General features: G+C 42.4%; 1 protein-coding gene across 1 annotated transcript in view; it reads right to left on the bottom strand.

The window, feature by feature from the left end:
• PDGFD (platelet derived growth factor D) overlaps positions 1 to 21,380 on the bottom strand; it is a 148,336-nt gene that overhangs the window by 17,314 nt on the left and 109,642 nt on the right. The window contains exons 4-5 of the mRNA XM_035115660.2: positions 13,706 to 13,765; positions 11,364 to 11,562 (exon numbers count right to left, since the gene is read on the bottom strand). Coding sequence (XP_034971551.2) covers positions 11,364 to 11,562; positions 13,706 to 13,765 — 259 coding nt within the window. The remainder of the gene's footprint in view (positions 1 to 11,363; positions 11,563 to 13,705; positions 13,766 to 21,380) is intronic.

Raw genomic sequence — 21,380 nt, 5'->3', positions numbered from 1 at the left:
TGTGCTTTTTGCGGCGATGTGCATGGTGGTGGTAGGAAGGAAGGAAGCTAAATAGGATTTGCAAGTGGTCTAGGGATGACATTACAACATGTAGCAATTCCCTATGGAAATCTCACTATGAACATTCACCCCTGTTTCCCCCAAAGTGGCAGAATCTCTACAAAGAAGTATGTATTGCTTGAGATCTAACCACAAAATCAATGGGAGTTACTAGTGCACTCAAGCACTGAAAGCAAAGTCACCCTAGTGTACAAAGCAAACAGTGAGGAGGATACAAAATCTATTGATTTCTTCTCCCAAACAGATGAAACTTAGTGCTCTGTTGTTATTTTTCAGAGCTACTGCCTCTCAGGCCTGACCCTTCAAGCTAATCCCACTTAAAAGGAAGAACAGTGCTTTCCAAACAGCTTCCCCCCAAGTTTTCCCCCTAATTGCAGCCATATCTCCTCTCTCCATTGCTGTCACCAAAACACTCCCAATGTCAGCCATCATTGCTATCTGCTTACCCAGATCAAAACAGATTCAGAAGCACCCATTATCACCATCACCTTGTCTGAATCCAACACCTGTCCACTCAATCGCAAGCACTAGGCTTCAACCCGGAGGAGGGGACCCATAGCATAGTACCCAGCGAGGGGTGGGGGGGCAACTGCCCCCCCCGAAGCAAAAATATATATTAAATGGTTATAAAGTGATGAAACGAAACAAAATTAGGTAGGGCAATGGTGAATAATCAGTTGTTTACCACACTGAAATGGTGTAAAAACCGAGAAGTATCTAGAGCCACCTAGCGACTGGTAGAGGAATCTATGTCAGCCAGCACATCAAAGTGCAAGTAGATAAATAGGGCGGGAAGGTAAACAGGGAGGGAGGGAGAGGTCTCTAGTGGGCTCTAGCAGAGAGAAGAGGGAATCTTCTAGAGGGGTCTAGTGAGTTCCGCGTCACTAAACTGAGCCGCCCGCTATTAGTTTACCTTCTTATTTACATTTAGAAGACATCGAGCTGCCTAAATGGATAAAAGAAACTGGTTCCAAAAAGGTAAGTTAAGTAATTTCTGTAGAAAATTAAATTTTAAAGGGTAAAGACCTGGCTCAGAAGTACAATGGGAGAGGACAGACTGACTGGGTTGTGTTTGATGAGCGTCCATCGGAAATTCTTCAAGGAAAATCAGGACTGGATTGAAACGAAAGTTTTGAACAAGTTTTCTTCAAACCCAAGGAAAATGATATTAGTATAAGACATGTAACTAGAATAATTTTTTTAAAAAAAATTCAAGCAAATAATTGTAATAATTACCGTAATAAAGCACTGCTATAATTATATATAATTTTCTTAAAATTTTGGTTTCATTCGCCTTTTCCATGCTGAAATGTCACAACCTGAATGACCATGGCTTGCCCACCCCCGTTTTGATCCTGGGTACGACCCTGACCCATAGCCCTCCAGTTGTTGTTGGACTACAACTCCCATCACCTCTGTCCATTGATGATGCTGACTGTGGCTGATGGGAGTTTGAGCCCAATAACATCTGGAGGGCCATAGGTTTCCCTTCCTTCCCTTTCCCTTCCAATTTTATTTCTCTCCCATGGAGAAACCTTAGGAGGAACCCAACTCTTCACCGAATGTTCTCCAAGAAAGCATGGAATTGGAAAATCAGGGCCCATGATTCAATGAGATGGGAGTTTACTCATCAGTCATAGAAACAAAACTGCAGCCACAGATTCCATGTAGTGGTGTAGTTTCAAGAAAGCTGTTTTTAAAAGTTTAACTAAAATGAGTTTGCTACGAGTAAATGAATCATAGAATCATATAACTGTAGAATTGTACAGGAACCCTGAGGCTCGTCTAGTCCAATCCCCTGCAATGCAGGAATCTCAACTAAAGCATCCATGACAGATGGCCATCCAACCTCTGCTTAAAAACCTCTAAGGAAAGAGAGTCCACCATCTTCTGAGGGACTCTGTTCCACTGTCGAACCACTCTTACTTTCAGAAAGTTCTTCCTGATGGTTAGTTAGAACCTCCTTTCTTATAACTTGAATCCATTGGTTTGGGTCCTGCTATCTAGTGCGGGAATGTTCAGGGCGGCAGGAGAGGATATATTGTTTATTAATATCCTTCCTAACTTGCGCCAGCAAGTTCCTTTACTTAGCAGAGTGCATTCACCTTTACACAGCAGAAAACTAGTTGCAAATTCACGTAGTTTCTTAAGACAATACACAATTCAGTCTGGCTTGTCCAGATTGAAACATAGCTGCCAAGTTATCCCTTTTTTACAGGGATTTTCCCTTATGCTGAATAGGCTTCCTCGCGAGAAAAGCGAAAACTTGGCAGCTATGGATTGAAATGTGTTCTAATATTTTCCTGGTAAGACCCCTTGAATCCCTCCTAAAAGAATAAAGACACCACAGTCTTATTCATAAATATCAAAAGGAAAGTTTACTCACGATCAGGCAGAGCACAGTGTGATCCCTGAAGGTGGGCTTTAGGCTTAAAGTTTCGAACATATACACACAGGTTTACCCCATAAGGGAGATTTACCTAGTGACTGCAGGCTAGCAGTCCAGCAGTTCACAAGACAAAAGGAAGATGGAAAAGAGAGAGAAAGTGGCAGCATGTCTTGTCCTTTTACCAGCTCTGGATAGGTCACGCCCACCCACTAGTCACATTCAAGGAAGGGTGCTCCTGGCCAGGAGGAACAGGAAGTTTCAACTGGCTGGACCAACATCCCCTTGCATGTCCACTCTAGGAAAACAAGGAATGTTGTATTTGACTGCTCCCAGTGGATTACATCCCACATCTAGAGCAAATCACAATGTGTTTTTTTTAGGGTACTCCCCCTCCCCTTTGTGCCAGCTGAAAAAATGTGTGTGTGTGTGTGTGTGTGTGTGTGTGTTTGTGTGTGTGTTTTCATGCATGTGCGATGTCCTTCCAGTTGGACCGTAAATTCAAGATGAAGTGTCTCTGACACAAAGATTGCTTCTTAAAGTGAAAGTTCAAGAGGGCTGGGATTGTCACTGGAATTATAACCAGTCACATGAAGCGAGGGCTGTGGCTCATACAAGCTGGCATGCCAATTACCTCAAAAGAGGAAGGTCAAGTAGTCTAAGCACGATGAAATTACTGCTGTCATAAAGGGGTGCATCTCTGCTGAAATCAATGGAATCGAGCCAGTGATGAATCTGGCTTTGCACAACTCTTCTGACAATTTTATTCTTTTTAAAGAAAGGATTTATGCCACAGAGCTGTCTCTGCGTGTGCCCTGCAACAGCTTAACTCACAGTCACTGGGTGTGCACATGTGTGTGTGTGTGTGTCCTTTTTGCTATTATTATGGGCTGCTTCACACATTACACACCAACATGAGAACTACCATCTCTCTGGCTACATACTCGCATGCAGATATGTAGCAGCGATTTCAGGGTGGCGTCAGCATGCCGCGTCAACCTGTCAAAGCGCAGGAATAAACCATAATAGTGTAGCGCTGGCAAGCCACGCTAAATGTCAAGATAGGAAACACGTATCAATAGGAGGTATCAATGGGACATTACAGGGCAGCAGGTCATGGCAGAGCGAGGTAGAGCAGGGCCGAGCAAGGCAAGACAAGATGAAACAGGATTTGACAGGTCAGGGCCGGATAAGGAGAGGCAAGTCGGAAGAGAACAATGGGGTCCTGGAAAACTACTGAGAGGGTCGTAAGTTGGTCAATGAGGGGTGTTTGGAGAGTAGGCATGTGACAGGAGCATGGACAGAGTGCATGAGAGACAGCACGTATGTAATGGAGACCATGCGGGAAAGTTTTGGGGTGTTGCCGAAAGTGACATGCACAGGAAGCATTGCCTTGTATGGAGCCAGATTGCTGTCATTGGTGGAAAGTTACGCTAACAGGATAATCATTAACTGTCAAAATGCCTGTCAATAAAAGGAAGCGCTCGGGCTTGCCCAGGGTCGCCTCCCGCAAAACCATCCTGTCTTTCTCGCATCGTCTTTGCCAGCGCTGCACAGATATGCTATGTTATTCCAGAGCCATAACATTCTTGGATCTAGAGAATGAAATGCTTTGTTTCTCATTTTCTCCCTCTAAACTTTATTCCATAGCTTTTGTACTTTCCTTTGCAGTTTCAAAAATATGATGGATTTTTTATGTAATGCATATGTGTTTCTCTGGCTGCGCCCAGATTGCTGCCTGATAGCTTGAAAAGAGGAATAGAGAAATTCCTGAAGGATATGGTCATCAATGATAACTTGCCATAATGTCTATGTGCTGCCTTCACTTTTGGTGGCGATATGCTTCTGAATGCTGGTTGATGGGAATCATGGGCAGGATGAGGTCTGATGATGATTGCGTACTTCCTGTGGACAATGGGCTAGCTATTGTGAGAACAGGATGCTGGACTACATGGGCTTGTGCTCAGATCCAGCATGGCTCGTCACATGCCCATATGTTTTTTCTCTGAAAAGCAACTTTCTCTCGAAATGTACAGCTACAGGGGAATGTTGGGTATTGTCTTGGGTGTTCACATGTTACATTGAACACAGGTGCAAGCTGCCTTTACCATAGCTGCCAAGTTTTCCCTTTTCTTGCGAGGAAGCCTATTCAGCATAAGGGAAAATCCCTTAAAAAAAGGGATAACTTGTCAGCTATGGCCTTTACACATGTACAAGTGCGAAAGGATATACACTTGGGTACAGGTCTCTCCCGACTTGCGCATGTTCTAGCACAATAACGCATATGCGCGGCACCGGGAAATCAATCAATCAATCAATAGAATCATACCAGGAAATGGTGGGAGAGAGCTGGAGAGTCCTCATGTCTCATGAGGAGACTCTCCCTGGAGTCCGAAAAGGACGTCAGTGAGGGTGGAGGAAGCTCCCAAGAGACCTGAGGCTCAGGTATACTGATTCTACACTCGTTGAAGAATAATAATAATAATAATAATAATAATAATACATTAAAAATACAGATATTAAAATACAATAATCTATTAAACATTAAAAGCTTCCCTAAACAGGGCTGCCTTCAGATGTCTCCTAAAAGTCTGGTAGTTGTTTTTCTCTTTGACATCTGATGGGAAGGCGTTCCACAGGGCGGATGCCACTACCGAGAAGGCCCTCTGCCTGGTTCCCTGTAACTTGGCTTCTCGTAGCGAGGGACCCACCAGAAGGCCCTCGGCACTGGACCTCAGTGGCTGGGTTGAATGATGGGGGTGGAGACGCTCCTTCAGGTATACTGGACCGAGGCCGTTTAGGGCTTTAAAGGTCAGCACCAACACTTTGAATTGTGCTTGGAAACGTACTGGGAGCCAATGTAGGTCTTTCAAGACCGGTGTTACATGGTCTCGGCGGCCGCTCCCAGTCACCAGTCTAGCCGCTGCATTCTGGATTAATTGCAGTTTCTGGGTCACCTTCAAAGGTAGCCCCACGTAGAGCGCATTGCAGTAGTCCAAGCGGGAGATAACCAAAGCATGCATCAGAGAATGCTACATGTGAATGACTGCAAGAACATAGCTCAACTATTGTTACACAGGTACACAAACTCTACATTTGTTGAATGCTCCACTTCTTAGTTCACACACATGATGCTGTGGTACAACAAACCTGGTTAAGTGGTTCTACACAGGCTAACTGTGCACCTATGAACTTACCCCAGAACCCAGTGCAACACAGAGGAGTTGCTCAACAGATATGCCATAAAGGAATGTGTTCCCCGAAGGAGGAACATTTGAAAACAAGAGCCTTGGAATGATGATTAACGATTGTACAAAGGGGTCTTTTCAGAACACAGAATGCGCATTTGCCATGAGCGAGCATGTGTGTGATATCTGTATTCAGCAGTCAACGCATTCTGAATTTACTGGCAGATGGCCCAGAACCCTTCAAAGAGGAGTACGTGGGGGATTACAGTTATTTACTGGCGTCTCCTTGCAAACCCTAGAGATACGAGATTCCACTGTTCAATTTTTGTTTAAAGTCTTTACAAATAATTTTCATTAATGATGGATGGACAGGATTGGTAAGGACACAGGGAATTCACATGAAATGTGAATGTTCAGTGTGGCATTCCACGTACTTTGGAAAGACTCCAAGGTGCAGTGTACTTTCACCTTTTTTGCTCCGACCCCCATAAAAAAATCCAATCCGAATGCAGACAGCAACCTCTGTTTAGCTTGTAAACCCATCATAGCAGGCTGATGTTATTTCAAGAATGTCCCACCTGATTAATTTATCTTCTGCAGCTGTTACCTACTATTGCGTGAGTTTTACATACTATGGCATAACATAATGTACAGAGCAGAAATGTGGCCGTTAAGGCCAAATCAATCCCTGTGAGTACAATCCAGATAACACTTGCATCCTCCTGATTTCACTGGAACTTTAATCACACTTAACTTTCTTTGGTCTGAGTGCATCTCTTTGATCATTATGGTTCCTACACGCATTTCTCCTCAATTCGCTATTCAATACATGGAGATTCATTCTTGAATGTGTAAAGTTGGGAAGCGTTGGAGGCGATTCGAAAAGCAGCCCGTATGCTTCTTTCACACATGCATGTTCATCCCTTCCTAATTACAGTGTCTCACGGTGACTTGCCTATGGGAACTTTTCCTACTAGCTGAGAGAGGCTAGGCCCATACTTTCCAACATTTCTCTGATGAAAATAGGGACATCCTGTTCCATAATAACTATAATTATTTTATTATATATATCCCACCCATCTGATTGGGTTCTTCCAGTCACTCTGGGTGGCTTCCAACATATAAAAAAAGACCACTAAACTTTTAAAAAACTTCCCTATACAGGGCTGACTTCAGGTGTCTTCTAAAGATTGTACAGTGATATACCTCTGGTTACGAATGCTTCAGGTTCCGAACTCTGCTAACCCGGAAGTAGTTGCAAACTTTGCCCCAGGATGCGAAAGGAAATCCCGCTGCACGCCGGCAGCAGCGGGAGGCCCCATTAGAAAAAGGGCATCTCAGGTTAAGAACAGTTTCAGGTTAAGAACCGACCTCCAGAACGCATTAAGTTCTTAACCCGTGGTACCACTGTATAGTAACATATATCCTTGGCTTGGGGTGTGGGGTCGGTCACATAACTCCATACCCTCCAACACTTCTCCAATGAAAATAGGGACATTCTAAGGAGAAGTGGGGCATTCCAAGATCAAATCAGAAACTGGGACAGCTTCTATAAATCCCTGGAAAATAGAGACACTTGGAGGGTTTGTAGGCCTGTACAACGTAAGGGCTAAAGACCAATGGTGGTCAAGTATCTACTGTCTTCAGAAACATTGAAAGCAAGATGGAGATGGCAGAGTGCTTGGATCACTTCAGGAGCATCGCTTTTCCTCTCCTGGAGGGAGAAGCATGGTGTGGTGTTGGTGTTCTCTTTCCTAACAGGTGAAAGTCTCCCAGAGACACTTTATGATCCATACATGTCTGAGATTCCCTCAGGGCCAATCACAGTCAATATTAAAGACATGACTGGCCATGAGGACTATGTTCTACTTCCACTGTCAGAGACATCATGCTAGGAATCGTGGGTGAGTGGGGTGCTGTTTCGCTCATGTCTTGCTCATGGGCTTCCTGCAGGCATCAGGCTAGCCACTGTGAGAACAGGTTCCTGGATGGGATGGGCCATTCTTTACGCAGAGTCTATGCTACACCAACAAGTACAAAATAACCCCTCTGCAGCGCCACAAATCCAACTCAATAGTGTAATGTTGGAAAATGTTGATCATTTCTCCTACCTTTCTCCTACCTTTCCACAAGGGCCAACATTGATGCCGAAATCCAGCATCGCCTGAGCTTTGCGAGTGCGGCTTTCTCCCGATTTAAGTGCAGAGTGTTTGAGGACTGGGACATTCACAGGGAAACCAAAATGCTTGTTTACAATGCTATTGTACTGACAACCTTACTATATGCTTGTGAAACATGGACCACATATAAATGCCATCTCCAACTCCTCGGAAGATTCCATCAACGGTGTCTCCGAAAATTTTTACGCATCACTTGGGAAGACAGACGAACTAATATCAGTGTACTGGAAGAAGCAAAGATCACCAGTGTTGAAGCAATGATTCTTCAACATCAACTTTGTTGGATTGGTCATGTTGTGTGGATGCCTGATGATTGTCTCCCAAAGCAACTACTCTATTCTGAACTTAAAAATGGAAACCGTAATGCTGGTGGTCAACAAAAGAGGTTTAAAGACTGTCTCAAGGCAAATCTAAAAGAATGTAGTATAAACACTGACAACTGGGAAACACTGGCCTGCGAGTGCTCCAGTTGGAGAACAGCCTTTACCAAAGGTGTCATGGGCTTTGAAGACACTCGAACTCAGGACGCAAGGGAGAAACGTGCTAAGAGGAAGGCACGCTTGGCAAATCCACACCGTGATCAACTCCCATCCAGAAACTTATGTCCCCACTGTGGAAGGACATGTGGATCCAGAATTGGCTTCCACAGTCACTTACAGACTCACTGTTAAAACCGTCTTTATGGAAGACAATCTTACTCGGCTACGAGTGATCACCAAAGAAGAAGATGCAGGTAGGCTCCTACGCAAGCATGATATCCAACACAGGCAACAGTAGACCAATGTGGTCACAATCCTATAGCACATCCATGTGCTGAATGTCTCCAAAAGACTTTTGTCAAGATCAGAGTGGTTTGGTGAACACAAAACAAAATACAGGACAACAAGGGGTACCTGCAAGAAAATGCTGCAATCTTGAATTCAGGTTCCCAGCAACTCCACTTCTCTTCCCTCTGGTTTTCTGACCCCACAAACATCATTGACTTATTTTTTCTTTTTGTTTGCTTTTAAAAATCAACTGCTCAGGGAGCTTCTCTATTGAGCGATAGGGCAATTTGATAAATTAGTGAGTGATTCCCAACCGATGCACTTCTGATGTCAAGCTTTTGCAACTGGATGTACTTAAGAAGAAGGGAAGCGGGTGCATGATACAGAATCATGCATTTCATTCAACTACAATTAAAATGCTTAACCACCCGGTCTACGTAATGAAAATTGGTGAGATGTTGGCAGCCCATAAAAACCACCTGCTCTGACAGTTGCTAACGCCAGATGTTCTTCTAAGTGCAATGGATAAAAATGATTATCCCAGTCCTTAATATACAGCGGGACAGTTAACATGGCGGCAGAGGGCAAGAAGAAGGGGAGTTACTACTGGTAATTAAGGACACCTGTGGCTTATATAAAACAACTGGCTTCAAAGTTCAGCCAAAAAACATTTGTCCTCTGGAGAAATGATTATAGATGTCCAGATTGTGTTTGGTGAGTTGTTCATAGAATCATAGAATTGTAGAGTTGGATGTACCACCTGGTGGTGGCTATCATTACATCTTATGGAAACAAATTCCATAATTTAAGTATGCGCTGTGTGAAGTACAGTCATACCTTGGGTTAAGTACGCTTCAGGTTGAGTACTTTCAATTTAAGTACTCCGTGGACCGGTCTGAAACAGATTAATCCACTTTCCATTACTTTCAATGGGAAAGTTCGCTTCCGGTTAAGTATGCTTCAGGTTAAGTATGGACTTCCAGAACCAATTAAGTACTTAACCTGAGGTACCACTGTACTTTCTTTTGTCTGTCCTGGATCTTCCAACATTCAGCTTCATAGTACAACCCTGAGTTCTAGTATTGTGGGAGAGATACATTGACAATGCAATTCTTAAGTGACTTGTGGAGTGAAATGGTGGCCAATAAGGGAGCAATCCAGAATCAGGGAAGGAGTGAAGTGGTAGATGATCTGTCAGGCTTTGGGGGACTTGCCCCCCCTTTTGGCCATAGATAAGCAGGACAAAGCAAAAAGAGTCACTTACCATTTAAAGAGTCTTAAATGACCACAGCAAAAGAACAAAGCAGCCATTCTTGGAATGAAGATGTTCCCAATTAAGGTTTCCACCCACTCCCCCCCCATGTCACTTCTGCACCATGCAACCTGATCTCGCAACCACCTTGCTTTTTGTGTAGCCACCTTATCTGCTCTACCTATCTGCTCTTGGACTGATAGGCTGGACACTTTCCACTGAGAGAGAGAGTCTGTTAGCTCTCTCTCTTCCAGTTCTTCTCCACTTTGCTGTTCACTCCCCAGTTAATCCCAACTTTTGTCTTCAGAACTATGCCCCTCTGCAAACCACTGTTCCAAATCTATACTACTGCTTCTGCTCCTGGGCAGCTTCAGAATCCTGGTCAGCAGCAGGGGGTGGGGAAGGCTCCCAGCGTTCCTTATCAGAGCAGTACTCCTCAGCCTGGTCTCTGACGTGATCCCTTGAGGAGTTCCAATAGTAGTGTGGAACACTCAAAGGCCTCTGATTCACTTTCTGCTTACCCATTTTTATGCTAAGTGTGTGAGCTGATTCCACTGAGACTCACTGCATTCAATGTGGGGCGTCATGAGAATTCATGCACAGCAGGGCCATTCAGAAATGCAAGTTAACTCTGCATATTGCAGTCATCATGGGAAAACCAAGTAATCTGAACCCAGCTCAAAGCAGAAACCTCAAATGTCAGAACCAGTGGTGTAGCATGGGGGTGGGGGTGGGGCACGTGGGTTGTTCCCCCTGGTGCAAAATTGTTAGGGGCGCAAAAATTCAACCCCGGTGCTGCCTCAATACAGTTGCGTGCTTTCGTTGCTGGGCTCCATTGAAAACGGCTTCTCCATGAGAACCAGGAAGTGACCTCTCCAGAGAACAGAACGGCTTTTCTTATCTCTTACATCCTGCTAATTTTGCCATTAATTTTAATTATTTTTCCCGAAAAGCTGCTGCAACAGTACAATACAGTTCAGTGCTAAGAAAGCCTGAATCCCATTAAACTTCCCCAGAATGCATTAATGTGCAGTAAAAATGCTGTCTGGTGCTTTCATTGTTGTTAACTGTTACCCAGGTTTACACAACACAGTAATGAAGTCAATGTAATAATTCCCCCGATAGGAGAATCTCTCAGCTGTTTGCTGAGGATGTTCTCTTGTCAAAATGTATTCTCTCATGAACTGAATTCTCAGGTTGTGACTGAACTCTGCATACCAATTTAAATTGCCATTCCCTAATCTGTTTACAATTTCCTCCTCCTCCCACTTCTCTCTCAGATCTGAAGATGAGAGGTCTTGGATCTATCCTCTGAAAACTAAAGAACAAGCATGGTGATCTTTGTCTTCTTTAGATTAGCCATCTTAGAACTCAAAACATTTCCTATCCAAGTTATGTATAAAACAACTTCATCACTTTCTTACTCTAAAAGGATCTTTGAGTGCACGATTGCAACAGGTAAAGGCTACCCTCTAGCAAAATCCACAAGCCGCACTCTGCATACCAAAGTTTCAACAGGTTTCTTCCTACCTTTCGATTTCCTTTCATAGAAACTTCTACCTCGATGTGGGGCAGTATCTGTGTACAGACTTTCGAGATCTTCTTGCCACGTGTCTGGGTTAAAGTGCTTGAGGAGTTCCTCCACGGTGTCAAACCCAGCAACGGTTTGATCCAGAGCTTCTGCCGTAAGAGTAGGGTCGGTCACTGACGCAGAGTGATAGGAAACGCCCTAAGAGTGACATACAGTGCAGTGTGCTTTGAAAAACGCAGGTAGAAAGTGACAAACATCTCAAATAAAACTTTCCCCCAGATCTGGTTCATAGAATGTATTCATACAGGGCTAATATTGTACATTGCAAAAAACAAGGGCTGCATCCTCAATATATGTATGTTTTGTGTGTGTAAATGCAAACACATACAGACACAAGCAAACTCTATCATCTATCTATCACCTATCTATCTATCTATGGTTTGCATCCGTCTGTTTCAGAAGACAATGGAGGAGTGCACCTTTGAGGGTGAAGTCAAACCATTGGAGTTACAGCACCTGCTGTGGCTGTAGAGACCAATATGGGAGAGACATGTTCTGTTGCAGCCAGGGCAGATGAAGGCATCTGGTTGTGCTCCTGCAGATGCACCATGGTGTTTCTTCTCTCAGCACGCCTCCCAGTGGTCATTACTTTTCTGATCACTGCTATGGGCACCATGACCTGACTATCTGTCTCTAGGCAGATATAAGATCATAGTTAACCAGCTGACTAGGTTTTCCTGTAAGACCAATTGCAGTCATTAACAGTCGTCAACAGGTTTGCCACACCTATCAGCCCATCACCCATTCCCACCACCCCTCTGAGTGATACCCCTTCCACCTTCTCACTATATGTAAGGGTCTGGTGACTTCTGTTTCAGTGTATCTGAAGAAGTGCACATGCACACGAAAGCTCATACCAATGACAAACTTAGTTGGTCTCTAAGGTGCTACTGGAAAGAATTTCTTTATTTTGTTTCGACTACGGAAGACCAACATGGTTATCTACTTGTAACTATGTTTGCATGTGTTATTTAAGTAGTGCCATTGGTGTAAGCATGGCACTTTACAAAGTAAAAGAGGATAAGTCCCTGACCAACATTTGACAGCAACATTTGACCAGAGATGATGATGAAGAAGAAGAGGAGGAGGAGGAGGAGGAGTTTGGATTTGATATCCCACTTTATCACTACCCGAAGGAGTCTCAAAGTGGCTAACATTCTCCTTTCCCTTCCTCTCCCACAACAAACACTCTGTGAGGTGAGTGGGGCTGAGAGACTTCAGAGAAGTGTGACTAGCCCAAGTTCACCCAGCAGCTGCATGTGGAGGAGCGGAGATGCGAACCCGGTTCACCAGATTACGGGTCTACCGCTCTTAACCACTACACCACACTGGCTCTCAGTGGCTCTCAGAGAAGGAAATGGACACTGGGATAAACAGAAGCCTACTTTGACTATTTCAACTGCACGCAGTTAGGTCTGGTTATAGTGGGGTGTGGGAATTAAAGGGTTGTACCAAAGTCTTCATGGAAAAACTGAGTTTTGAAGAGGGATTTGAAGTAAGCGAGAGAGATCTCCAGGGTTTCAGACAGGGGACTGGGGTAGAGTTGACGGGGGACTGAACCTGAGAGCTTTTGTATGGAAAGCAGATGCTCAGCAACTGAACAGTGGCCCTATTGTACAAGGCTGCTTTTATTTTATATAAAACCTTCACCTATGAAAGGATAGATCCCCCCTATTTCAATTATTATGCAGCAAAATGAAAGCTCAGCTCTCCTGCAATAGAAGGACAAGTCAAGAGAACATTCACAGAGACCCTAAGATAACCTGCTGGCCCTGGCAGATGCATAGGAAAAAGCAAATGAATAAGTGGCAGCCTAACAAAACTCGAGCTTGTTCCGCAAAGAGAGAATTACCAGTTTCAGGAGAAAAAGCTTTTTGCCAAGCGTATTGTGACTCGAGCGTTGCATCCAGAGAAGAAGACAAAGGAGAACTGTTTTAATGGGACAAGGTTAAGACTTGCCAGGCTATTGACCTCACTGTTGCTATTCAGCAACTTTCAATGGGTTGCTCCTCGGTAGCAAACATTGGCAGCTCCCTTCTAATGAGTGCCAAGCCATTGTGTGATGTTCTTATTCTCCAGAGAGATAACAACTAATTCAGAATGAACTTGCACATGTCCATCGGTATGTATCTAGCAAAGAGATTCAGCCAAGTTTTAAAAAGGTACAGAAAACCACCCAGAGATGCCTATGTTACAGTATAGGTATTAAAAAATTATGGGGGGAAAAACAACACCTGAATTCAATTCTTTCTCTAAAATGCAAATTTCACATTTTACTTACCAAGACGGGGCTTGTGACTGATTCCCAGTTGGTTTCAGCTGCAGCAGGCTGGAGATCATCCTGAAGATCGAAAAGAAAAATAAAGGAGGGGGGGACAGGTATTAGAGTCACAACATTATTGTACATGTCAGATAGATAGATAGATAGATAGATAGATAGATAGATAGATAGATAGATAGATAGATATAGATGATAGATAGATAGATAGATAGATAGATAGATAGATAGATAGATAGATAGATAGATAGGATGAACTATATGGTCACTGGGCATTTCAATTCATAACATAAGACTTTGCTCCATTCTTCCCCAATTCTGAAAGCATTGGGTTGCATCTAATATAATGCAAATGAAAGTCATGTAGTGGTATACTTGTTCCACTTGTGAAACGTTTTGCACCAGCAGAACGTTGCTGCATGAGAGAACACACAGGCAGCTTGCTGGTTAACTTCTTTGCACAACAGAGTGTGCAACCTGTTGCACAACCAGTTTCCACTAGTGCAACTGCTGCATAGGATGCCTCTGTTGTTTAGCATTAAGAGTCACCTGTCTGCTGGCATGAGAGCCCTTGCTCTTTGCGGGCAAATATTTGTCTAGTGCACAAAGATTGTTGGATCCAGCCTAATAAAACAATTTCTGCAGATCTGCAATCGATATTCCTTGGATAAATTCTTTGTAAACAAAAATGTCTTCAGTAGGTGCCTAAACATCATGAAGCACCTTTCTTATTTCAGCTGGTAATTTTCACTGTCAGTCTTCCTGCCTTCCATTCCCAAAGGGACTTAGCCACCACTGCATTTAAATAAATGTTGTTGTTGTTTTTAAAAGTTTTTATTGAATTTTACAATTTAATATTCAACCACATGACACAATATAACATTAATCATATATTCCCCTTCCCCTTCTGGTTCTTAAAATACTTACTACTTCTGCTTAATTGTTTTATTTTTATGATCCTACATCTAAATGCTCTTATTTTCTTATCAATTTTATACCAAATCTTCTTTCCTAGTTACCTCTTACACTCAATTACATTTCATATTATTGTTTCTTAACTTTTGAACTTGTTTTCTTAGTTGTAAGTGTTCAATCAAACCCTGCCAGTGAGTCCATTTCTTTACAGTATTTCTGTAGGTAGAACATGAAGGGTTCCCAGTCTTTTTAAAAGATCTTCATTGTCATTGTCTCTGGTTCTTCCTGTAAGTTTCGCCATTTCTGCATATTCCATAAGTTTGGCTTGCCATTCTTCTTTTGTTGGTATCTTGTCGTCTTTCCATTTTGGGGCTGGGAGAGGCAGCTAAATATATGTTTTTAAACACATTTTCAACCACAAAACTCATTTCTGAATGCATTTTCTCTCAGCATAGGCTTTTCTAAAAGGATCCACTCTTAAAATGCATACAATATTATATAGCATAGAATAGCATCAGAACATCCTGAAAACAGAAAAGCTAGTGGATAACTAAATTCCAGTTGGCTGGATATTGGGAATTGGGTCACTTCATTTTGGAATCCACAAGGATCAAATTCCTCACCGATCCCTATAAAAAAACCATCTTTTGGAATGGAGGAAAATGTGAAAAGTAGTTTGCAAAATGGCACGTGGGGACCTGTGGCTCAGGTGTAACCTTTGAAAATCAATGAGCTCCTCTCCCTCTCAAGACACAATGCCTGAGCTGAGCCTTAAATAACCAGGAGCCACAGAGGAAGAAAATGTGTGGCTGCCTGCCAAAATACATCTCTAGCTATAATTCCATTATTGGTGGTGACTATGTTAATAACAGGGCACAATGATGTAGTGGGTGCCTCCAGATCCATTCTGACATAGTCACTTGTTATAATAGGAGAGAGTGCATGATATTCCAAACTCTGTCAAAGAAACATGAAGGTTTTCAGCTGTAATTACAGTCAAGGTCAGTCTGAGACTGGTTTGTCTGTTTATGAAAAGTGAAAGGTGCAAAATGGCTTTAAGTAGTAGGCGAGTTTGGTCTGCACCTCTCCCGCTCCTTGCTATTATGTTAGTAGGAGAAGGATGTCCAAATGCGTGGCTTGGGGACGATTCTAACTATGGGAAGCCAGCGTAATTTACGATGGCTTAAATTAAGCTGGCATAATGTACACCACATCCAAATTTATTCAGGAACAGAGCTGCTGCTGCTCGAGACTGGCAGAAGGAAAGCTAGCTTTTCAAAATGGAGTTTACTTAATTCACTGCTTTTACTGGTGGAAGGGTCACCTGGTTGCCGGGTCACGTGACCGATCTGAACAGAGTGAGTTCTCTGTGAGTACCCCTGCTTGTCCCTGCCACGGCCCCAGAATATATCTTTTTCAGGACTTAAGGCAACATAAGATCTGCTGGTCTCAGCTGAGCCCCAACTGAGCCATGATGAGAGAGTTGTGCCAGGGTAAAGGTAAAAGGTAAAGGACCCCTGGACATCACAGGTAGGTAGCCGTGTTGGTTTGCCATAGTCGAAACAAAATTAAAAAAAAATCTTCCAGTAGCACCTTAGAGACCAATTAAGTTTGTCATTGGTATGAGCTTTCGTGTGCGTGCATCTGAAGAAGTGTGCATGCACACGAAAGCTCATACCAATGACAAACTTTGTGTGTGTGTGTGTGTGTGTGTGTGTGTGTGTGTGTGTGCGTGCACATTTCCTGTGTAATGGGCTCCATGGCAAAATTCAGAGGAGCGTGAATTTCATAGGATGGACTGTGTTTTGGTCCACAAATTGCAAATTAGTTAAATTTTACACGTGAACTAAACTGCACCTCTCCCCATATGCACAGAAGATGTATCTCTGCCCTTTGATTCACCTTTTCCCCTTGGCTCTGAGAATCTCACTTTATTCCCAGTGCAAAGTCCAGTGCCCTTGAGAGGGCTTTGGTGAACTTCTGCCATGCTGACTGGCAGATTTCAGAATCAGCCTCGTTGGTAATAACAAGAAGATGCCTTGAGTGAAATTGCAAAAAAGGAAAGGAAAGGAAAGGAAAGGAAAGGAAAGACTAGTGGATGCTTCAGTAGTCTTTCCTGACTACAGCAGAGCAGACAAACAGCCCTTCAGAATTTACGGGAGGTTAATAACTGAAGGGTGGGTGAAGTAATGTGGTCATTCCCACATCCTTCCTCCCTTGACATTGAGGGGTGACATTTTGTCGCTGACCTGTAAATAAGGGCTCTGTATGTTCCGTTGTGGTTGTTTAAAGGGGGGAAGTGTTTCTCAAGCAATATAACATGACCTTCCCAGTAGTCTGCTAATATTGGAGATTGGGATAGAGAAGTGTTTACCCGGAGAGTTAAATTTATTTCTGTGTTTCAAAGCAATGGGTTGTACTCACCTAACTCCTACTCAGAGCAGACCCACTGAAATAAATGAACCTAAGCTTGCCATGCCCATTAACTTCAATGTGTCTAGTCTGTGTAGGACAAGCATTGAATACCACTCACAGTTTTTACAAATACAAAGCATTCCTCATGTTTCCCTAGATACTGTTGAAGCTGGTTAAATCCTATGTGGCAGGACATCTTCTTTTTCTTCTCGTGGAAAATGTGTGCATATATTTTTTACAGCGCAATCCTACATGCATTTACTCAGAAGTAGTCCCCATTGATTTAAGAAGAGCTTAAGCTGTTGATTTTGACTTCCCTTCATTTTTTAATTTTTCCTTTTGTCAGTTCAGTTCTCTACATTTCCACGCCAGTTTGCAATTTTAGTCCTCATGAAAATTCATTGGCATTTTTTTAAAAAATAATTTTTATTGAATTTTCCAAATAAACAACAACAACAACAAAAACTAATTACATTTCATCTTAAGTTCACCCATCTCATTTAGTGTGATTTCCCCATAATATAAATATATGTATGCAATTCTCTCCGATATACGCATATTTGCAAAGCAATTTTCCCCAATATCACACAATTCATTGTTGTTGTTGGATATGCTTTTTAATTTACACCTACCCTAGTATAAACTTGGTTTGTATATTGATTCAGAAAGTGTGTGTTGAACAAGGTTGCCTTTAGAAGCAAGATGAATTAAATTGCTCCCCTACCCCTATGCAGGGCTGTCCCCAGGCCACACCCCCTTTTCAGCCACACCTTCTCTCCCTATATCATGACCCCCTACTTCACATTCACCTTGAGTGTCCTTGAATGCTGATAGGTGCTTTTTGCTTGACTGGATGTGAGTGTGTCTAGAAACTAGCCTATTCTACGAAGGCTAATATAACATTTGTTGCTCCTCCTATGTTAGCTTCTGGCTCCACCCACCACCAGCATGTGGCCCTAGGAGGTTTGCCCAGCAAGGAATGCAGGCTGGAAAAAGTTCCTCACCCTGGCCTAGTCATTTTACTGCACCTTTGATACAAATATCCAAAGAGATGAATATTTGAAGCGTGTTCCACAAATGACTGGATGAGGATATTGGATATGTGCGCCCTTATAGGGACAGTGTTTTTGCCTATGCTTGGAGAGGATCATGCCTGTTTTTTACTTGCTGCAAAGTTTCCTTTGTCTTATTGATCTCATATGATGGTTCATCGACATTTTAAAAGCTCTGTCTCTGTGGGCCCCACTTAGTTTTGCAGGAAACATATGACAGAAATGTGGATAATATTTTACAGATGCAGCAAAGGGCTAAGCAATTTACTCCATTCCTGGAAAATGATGCATCTTTTAAGGGTTGGCTGGGAACATATCTTCTCAAATGAAAACATAAAAGAAAGAACTGTCTGCAGACTTCCTAAAAATTTAACAACAATGGCAAATAACAAGAGATACCCCCTCCTCCAGTCTCTAAAATTTAGAAGGATGATCTTCTGCCAAGTTTCTTTGCTTACTGATTTTCTGTAAACAGTAGGAAATAATACTGTTTATTTGGATTGTGTTAATCTGACTTCAGCCAGATGTTTAGAAGAGGTGTGTGTTTTTATGTGTGTCTGTGTATGAAAGAGTGGCATCTCCTTATTCCAATTTAGTTTGCAACATCTGTGTCTTGCTTTTTGTTTTGGTTTTGCAAAGAGATATTTAAATGAAAGAAATGATCATTATTCATTTTAGAAGATACCGTTTTAGTTAACTGCAGGTGCAGATATCTGGTTTTATATTTTACAAGATACCATTCTAGTTAACTGCAGAATCAGATATCATGGTGAATTCTTTTTTTTAAAAGAACTTTTATTAATTTTACAAATAAAAAAATAAACACACATCGATAAAGTAACACTATATGTGGAGATTCTCCAAATCTCGTGACTTCCCCCCCCATCCCGTCCATGGAGTAATGTTTTAAAACATCTACAACTGCATATTAGTTTGTACCCCAGTTATTATATCCAACCATATTATCCATAATGTTTTTTACACTGCAAGTGAGTCAAAATCCTGCTCTTGTTTCCATCTGCTTACAGTGGTCTCCAAAATAACTAATAACTAAAAATAATTTTTTCCATTCCACTGCCAGAATACACCCTTGTTGCTAGCGATATTTTAAAGAGCAGTTGTTGTGATTTATTTATTAATGTAATTATTTATCAATGTATTTATTTCTACATTTATATCCCACTCAAAGTAACATACATCATTTTTCATTTGTGACCTTGAACGAACATGCAATTTGAGGCAATTTCCACTCTCCTTTCCATTTTTGATGGAACTCTTCCCACCTGTGAAAGACCTTCCCTCCGTTTCAACTTTGCTTTTGACCAAAATATATTCTCACACTTTCCTTCCGCGTTATGGATGGAAGTGCCATGTAAGCCTCTATAAATGAAGAATAGACACCTGTGTTGGTTGCTGGCTTATGTGCACTGTTGGGTTGGCTGCGTGGAAAAACACTTTCCCTAGCTTTAATCTCTTTCTGAATGCACCTGGCAAATGTACCTGAACCAGCACCACGATGGCCCTTGCAAGCTCCAGGAGCTGCAGTTAAAATGAGAAAGCAGACCATTTTACTTCCTCATATTTGTGAAGGAGATAAATCACCCACAAGAGGAATAGACTGATTAGCCACTGTCCTGCTGTCCTTGGCTTAAAGGCGCTTCACCTAGGGGGTGATTTACATGTCCTGGCTAGATGGTTATCAGTCTACCATCGTTTAATAATAGGGATGGGTGAGAAATCCAATTCAGTTTGAATTTAAAGGCAAACCCACCTAATTCACACTTAACGAAAAAATACCCAGACCAAAACACAGCCATTCTGCAAAATTCAAATCCCTTTGAATTTTGCAATGCAGTTCTCCAGCAGAGTAACATATTTTAAAAAAATGTATATAGTGTGGCATAAAACGTATATAAAATTGTGTTTTTTATTCTGCTTTTTATTAGGAGAAATTGCTTTATAAAAACGTATATGTATATTGTGAGACATTCGCAGAAAAATGCTATCAGTACAAACTGAATCTGCATAAACTTCTGCATATACAGTCGTACCTTGGAAGTCATATGGAATCCATTCCAGAAGTCCATTCGACTTCCAAATTGCGGCTTCTGATTGAAGCCTCGGAAGTCCTGCCAGACGTCTGGCTTCCAAAATAATGTTCAAAAATGGAACAGTCACTTCCAGGTTTTGATCTTTTGGGAGCCAAAACATCCGAGATCCAGGGTGTTTGACAACCAAGGTACGACTTGGTACCAAGGGTGACATTGGGCTGCACACTTATTTGAGAATCAAGGAATGTTTGCTGATTGGTAGATGGGGTCCAAGGGAGTTTTGTTGAATGAGGAGAGGGAACCAATAGTAGATAGTGAGGAAGAGCCAGGGTGGTATAATGGTTAGAGTGTTGGACTATGACCCAGGAGACCAGGGTTTGAATCCCTATTCAACCATGAAGTTCACTGGGTGAGATTGGGCCAGTCACCATCTCTTAGTCTAACCTACCTCATGGGCTTGTTGTGAGGATGAAATGGGGGGAAACCATGTACACCACCTTGAGCTCCGTGGAAGAAAAAGTCATTTATAATTGTGATGATGATGATGATGATGATGATGGTGATGTGACAGAGTAGGTCTATCTAGGAGGGGCTGAATAAAGTGGATAGGGATAGTTACGACTCCAAAGGATTCACTCTTCAAGAAGAATGGTGTTGATGGTGGTGACAATGTCCTAATGTTATGCTAGGCCTTGTACACAGAGCCATGATTTACAACTTAGCAAGCACCACATACTGTAAAAGGCACAGAGGGAGGAAGGGGGAAGTAAGTATAAATAAATCTGTTTTGGAAGCCCTGTTGTAGACGGAAGCTCTTGTACACTGCCAGACGTCAAAATACGCTGTTCATGAGAGGAAGGCCAAAGAGAAGAGGAAGGTTTCGTTGGACAAGGAGAGCATACCAGGATGACATTCATGAGAAGATAAAAAGTTTCAACTACAAGAAGACACAACAGTGAAGGGCTGAAAAGGAGCAAGTGCAGCTTCATCGAGGGATAGGGACCCCATGAATAGCATTAGGGATTTCCCAAGGCAGCAGAATCATTATGTGTTCCCATTCATTTTCATTTGTAGAGTGTTATTTAATTTTCCATTCACTTTATGCGCTTCCATTCTCTGCTGTTATTATTTATACCCTATAGAAATATAAATGCCTCATTTGCTCCAATGGACAAACATCCATTTAAAAAAGGAGCTTCCTAGCATATGGGGCAGGGAGCTTCATTGCAGTGAAGGGAAGGACTT

Source organism: Zootoca vivipara, chromosome 4, assembly GCF_963506605.1.
Source record: "Zootoca vivipara chromosome 4, rZooViv1.1, whole genome shotgun sequence".
NCBI classification, from domain to species: Eukaryota; Metazoa; Chordata; class Lepidosauria; order Squamata; family Lacertidae; genus Zootoca; species Zootoca vivipara.
Note: the sequence above shows the minus strand (reverse complement) of the source record. Positions and strands in the feature narration are given on the sequence as shown.